We start from the raw sequence: 6,000 nt of genomic DNA on the forward strand, positions 1-6,000 counted from the left end.
ACAGATGCATACACAGATGAAGACTTGATGCTTTACTGGAAAAGCGGTGATGAGTCCCTAAGTACTGATGATCGTATTTCGTTATCACAGTTCCTTATCCAGAAGTTCCACACTACATCTCGTTTGGCCTTCTACAGCAGCACAGGTAACTCAAGAATATTGTAATGCAAAAAAAATGGAAATTAGTCTTGTTTTCTGTAACCCGAATGCAGATTTTAACAGATTTTTCCCAAAATGACATGCATGATACACTTAAATTTTGGTTTTATTGTTTTTAGTGCTTCTGATACTGATACAACACACGAAATGCCTAAATATCAGCCCTCACAGATAGCTGACATAAATAAATCAAACGTGTGTCATGAATAAGCAGTTAGTGTAATTTATGTCAAATATATGTTATTTGTCAATACCCCACTCAGTGCATTTTAGTGTTTAAACAAATCGGACTGTGATTACAAAATACGGCCGATGTTAAACATAGCTACAGGGAATAACACAATAATAAAGATTTGAGGAATTACAGGTTACTGTCTAACAATGGCAATAATGTTTAATAACGAAATATTTTTGTGTCGTAAACTGCAACCATGTTTGAAAAGCACATCATAGAGTAAGCGAACTGTGTGTCAGTGAAGAAGTCACAAAGGCACAATTCTAAGCTTAGCATCCACATTATCGTCTCCAAAAAATACTGCATTATTACAATATCATTTGTAGAAAATACATGGAGGGCAAAATGTTTTTCTGCATTTTGTAAGGTGTTTTAGGGGAGAACTGATCGCATGTTGTTTTCTCAAAAAAGGCACAATTAACAAAAGCAAAACTGTCACAATTTTAGCCATGTACCACATACAACAACTCCTCACTGGGGCATGAGTTTCTATATTGTTTATTCTTGTACATCGAACTGAGCTATACTCTCACTGTCTTTTCAGGCTGGTACAATCGCCTGTACATCAACTTCACGCTGAGACGCCACATCTTCTTCTTTCTGCTGCAGACATATTTTCCTGCCACACTAATGGTCATGCTATCATGGGTGTCATTTTGGATTGACCGGCGGGCTGTGCCAGCCAGAGTTTCCTTGGGTAATAAAATCCTCCTTTAAAGTTGGGATCCTGAATAGGTACAATAACTTGACAGCTAGGTGATCACTGGTTTGTGGGTAGTTCACCAAAGGGAATATGTGTGCTTTGTAGGCTTTTCAACTCCAGCTTCATTTGGGGCCAACGTCAGTTCTATCCTTTAGCCCTCAATCTACCCCTTAGCCCTTGGTTTTGTGTGTTCAGGACTAGTGATATGCAGGGCCGGGTCTAGACCCCCTGGACTCCCCAAGCAAGACAGACCACGACACCCCCCACTACCTGAGGAGAAATAAGACTTCAATAGGGGGCCCCATTTGTGAGATTCCCAAATCCCGACATGTCATTGCAGTATTTACCGGGGGTTCCAGTTGTCTTTGACATTGATTAATATCAGACATTTCTCTGGGCCCCTTACTAGCCAGCAACAACTAGTGAGGGGGCTTATGTTGGGGATTTGTGACATGTTATCATTGCAGTGTCTAAAATAGTGCCATTGGTTTGTCATTAATATGAGAGGAGTAGCCATCATTTCAGAAGTGGGTGGTGCAAATTGTTCAGGAGGAAACAAACTTTTACGAGCCGATGATCATCCACTCTGATTCAACTGTTCCTCTGTCTAGAGGCCAGTCTGTCTAAAGCAAAAGTAGCCAGTTAATTAAAAGTCCAATGGCAACACAGAAAAATTTGTAAAATATGGTTCGTTCCCTGATGTCTCGTTAAGTGCAGCTGGTTTGGTCCAACGATTTGCCTGGAAATTTAAAACATTTTATTCATTTGTCTCTGCAGGGCAATTGCTGTATACAAATTAGTTGCCTTACCCCAGAAATTAGTTGGGTTCCAATATATTTGTTTTATAAATCCAAACTATTCCTCTTTTGCTGTGGCTCAACATTTTAAAAACACATCAGATTTGATGGTTTGGTCTCAGACTTTGCCAAAAAAGTGGATCTCTTTCATAAATGTGAGAATGAAATTGCATTTAAATGTGCAAAACTGTGAACTCTATTGTGACGGGCCAGGAGTTCAGTACCTCTAAAACTCTGATCCTACAAATGCCGCTGGATGCTAAGTAATACCACTATAGGCTACCTGGATATCTTCTCACCTATAAATCCATGCTGACTGAAGTTTGGCATACCTGACCTTTATTAAAGGGCTGTTGGATCATATTACATCATCTGATGTAAATGAGCGTGTTATTAAATCCAGTAAGATAGCACACTGTGTATCTGGTTGGGTATGACATTTCAAAACATGAGGTAATGTTATGGATCTTCTGTCTAGGTATCACCACTGTGCTAACTATGTCCACCATCATCACTGGTGTGAATGCATCTATGCCTCGGGTATCGTACATCAAGGCAGTGGACATTTACCTCTGGGTCAGCTTTGTTTTTGTCTTCTTATCTGTGTTGGAGTATGCTGCGGTCAACTACCTGTCCACTGTCCAGGACCGTCGGGAACGTAAAATGAGAGAACGGGCACGATCCCAGGTAGGTTTGTTTCTCCTGGTTGTTTGACATTATGAGAAAGTCTCCTATCTTTTCCCTACACTCTATTGTAAGGACAAATCTCCGACTCTCTCCTGTCAACCGCATAGAAAACAAGAGCAGCAATTGAAACTGAGGTTTACGGAGCAAGAACTGTTTTTTTCACAGTATTTTACAGCAAGTAGTGGTTTTTGACATGCACTGTATTCAGGGGTACACATAACCTTTTTGGTCTGGTTCTCATTTGAGAATGTTATTTGGTCCTCATCCTTTTCCGAACTGACATTATTTAACACAGCTCACAGAATGGTATGATGATGACCAGTAAATCATAGGGGTCATTTGAGAGACAGACCACCCCGTATCTGCATCTGAGAAAGCGAGATAAAGAACTCGTAAGCACAGTGAAAACATAGATTTCAATCCAAGCACTATTAAAATAGAGCCATTAATTAATATATTAATGTTGTTTGTACCTCTAGTCCTTGTCATGGTCCAACTCAGATTCGCGGAATGGCACGCTACCTTTTTTGATGGATAAAAGCTAGGATATCTGACGTCTTGACTTTTGCATTTTGTATAAAGGCTTTTTGTGTTCATCTATATTTTTTTGCAATTCAAATAACAAATTGCAAAATTTTTGAGTTACTCTGTATTACGTATTATTTTAAAATATTAGGGATTTTCAATGAAGTATTTTCTACAAAAAAAAGTGTCAGTGTAAGTTTGCATTTGTATTGTTATTAACCTCACGTATTGACATATTTTCTCATTAAATTATTGCATGTTTCTTTCCTAATAGTCACTGCCCTGCACATGTGGCATTTCCCAAACAAGAACCATGGCAATGTTAGATGGGACCTACAGCGAGGCCGACACCAACAGTCTTGCCGGCTACACTGAAGAGCCCATGGTGCCCGAGGAGGAGCAGGAAGAAATCCATGACGTTTCAGAAAAACCAGAACATATGGTGGTTCATCTGTCAGTGAGCAGTGAGTCGACCACGACCAAGAAGAAGAAGAGCCTACGTACCCTGAACATCATCCAAAACACGCATGCCATTGACAAATACTCCCGTATGATTTTCCCTGGGTCGTACATTTTCTTCAACCTTATCTATTGGTCTGTCTACTGCTGAACACACACCTGATTTAGGTCTACAGTCATAGAAATTGTTACACAGACAGATTACATGCTGCATTAAATATTAAATTTCCCAACTAATTAGAAATGACTCTTGGATCATATGTCTGGTGCTTGAGGTCGTGGACAGTTTCTGAACAAAACACAAAACATTTGTGCTAAAAGTTACAGAACGATGTACATTAAATTGGTGCTATATAATAACTCTTATTATTTTGTCTTATTAATCTGGTGGGTATAATGTAGTCTGAAGTGTTGAGATTCTTTTCTGGATTGTTTTTTTTTTTTAAAGGAATTTGCAACTCTTATTTCACATATAGTACTTGCAACAGGTTGTGAGATGTCATAAGTATTGTGATATGGTTATTATATCCTTATTGTTCTCGTGTGCTGAAACAAAGAGGTATTTTGCTTATCTCTAAGTAAGGATTGTGCCAGAATTGGGAACATTTACAGGGTTCTAACAAAGTAGATGCAATTATTTCATAGGCATATGAGGGTTGAAATGAATGGGAGGTCTGAAAGTTGGGTGTTATTACAATCTGTCTGTTCCAATTCTAGCCAAACCTGAGGTTTTTCGTTAGGGTTTACCCATTTGATGAGGTTTTGTAAACTGCCAAACCAGATAACAATACCTAGTTAGGTAAGTAAGTTCGGTGCATCCAGTCCCCCTTAAAATTTGTTTTTAAAGAGTGATTCTGTTTTTGTTGTTGCTGTTAGATAAAAAAGTATTTTGGCGCAGTCCCATGTTTGGGACTACTTAAACGTGAATTGGAATGGGATCATTGAAACTAAATCGTTGAACTTTTAATTTGTACTGTATTTTACCTATGACATGGTAACAAATATCTCTGACAAAATCATGAAGCTCGCTCAACAGTGAAATCTATTATACACACAGGAATTCTGGATGTTCTGAAGCAGCATTAAGAGGTACTGAAACAGGATTTTATTGATTTCCTGAGCAAAGTGTGATGTCTGAATGCTGTGTTTTTGAGTGGACTTCTGCCAGCAGTACGACAAGGATAGGAACACTCCAGCAGATTATTGATGTTAAAGAGATGGCTAAATGATGTGTGTACTGCTCAATCAATGAACTCAATTTTTGGGGAACGCAAGCACCTTTACAAGGCAGATGATATCTGTCTAAATAAACAAGGGGTGAAATTACTGACTTCCAATATTTTTTACTGTGTGCGTCACCCAACGACACCAACCAAAACCAAGAGACAAAATAATGCGGAACAACAGACAAGACAGCACTCCGATGGACAGCAGATGCAGAAGCAAGCTTCAACTTCACCCAAACAAATGGAGTCTTCCCCATCACTGCCAACCCCGGGAGGTACAACAAGAGGAGTCAACCTCAAAGCCCAAAACAAGACTCCGTATTTTACCAATTTTCACCACCCCATTCCTTTTCCAGCTCACCCAGTCCGAATGATTCTCCTGAATTTCACTGAGAACCTTGTCAATATTGGAATTCAACTCACACCCCGTCCATCTCCTATAGTCTCAACCCTTAACCTTCTTCATCGTTCAGCACCTCCTATTCCACTACGCACAAAACAACCATCCATCCAAGGTCGTCAAGCCAGCTCTCTGTTCATGAAAAATCCTAACTGTGAGTCCTGGGTCCAGGCTGCAATGCTGATATCAACAATGATTTTCCCCAGAATAAGTCAGGGCCCGATGGAGTTCAGGAGGAATTTTCTATGAGAAACAAAGAAAGTAGAGCTACAAAGCTAAGTGAGTGTAGCATTTCAACCTTACAACAAACCAGTGTCCCTTGTTATCTCTGCAACGGTAGCTCTATTCACTTTTTAGTCGTCAGAGGAGACTTTAACATTCATATTGTGGGACATGGACATGGAATGCCTCAAATGCTGCCTTTGTATTGTCTTTTTCTCTTTTCACTTTGTTGGTTGATCCTATTTTTGTTGTTGTAATTGTGAATATTGCTGCTGTGGCGATCTAATTTCCCTCACAGGATGAATAAAATATCTATCTATCTATCTATCTATCTATCTATCTATCTATCTATCTATCTATCTTTCTGTCTGTCTATTGGATCACTGGTTAACAAATTACTGTTAATTAATGACATCATTATGACTTATGATTGAGACATTTTACTCTGAAGCTATAGCACCAGTCTTAATGAGGTAGCACCAACAATTTTTAGTTGCACAAGTGTCGAATGGGTAAAAAAAAAAAAAAGGGGGCGGGGGGTGGATTTGCTCACTCCAGTTTAAAATGTTTATTTCAGTGTAAACAAA

General features: G+C 39.1%; 1 protein-coding gene across 1 annotated transcript in view; it reads left to right on the plus strand.

Moving 5' to 3' along the window:
- The window catches only part of gabrr2a (gamma-aminobutyric acid type A receptor subunit rho2a), an 86,985-nt gene extending 81,251 nt beyond the window's left edge, over positions 1-5,734 (plus strand). Inside the window, exons 6-9 of the mRNA XM_061794913.1 lie at positions 5-145; positions 939-1,091; positions 2,373-2,581; positions 3,381-5,734. Coding sequence (XP_061650897.1) covers positions 5-145; positions 939-1,091; positions 2,373-2,581; positions 3,381-3,716 — 839 coding nt within the window. The 3' untranslated portion in view covers positions 3,717-5,734. The remainder of the gene's footprint in view (positions 1-4; positions 146-938; positions 1,092-2,372; positions 2,582-3,380) is intronic.
- The last annotated feature ends 266 nt before the right edge of the window (positions 5,735-6,000 follow it).

The sequence above is a fragment of the Phyllopteryx taeniolatus genome, chromosome 13 (assembly GCF_024500385.1).
Source record: "Phyllopteryx taeniolatus isolate TA_2022b chromosome 13, UOR_Ptae_1.2, whole genome shotgun sequence".
Classification (NCBI taxonomy): Eukaryota; Metazoa; Chordata; class Actinopteri; order Syngnathiformes; family Syngnathidae; genus Phyllopteryx; species Phyllopteryx taeniolatus.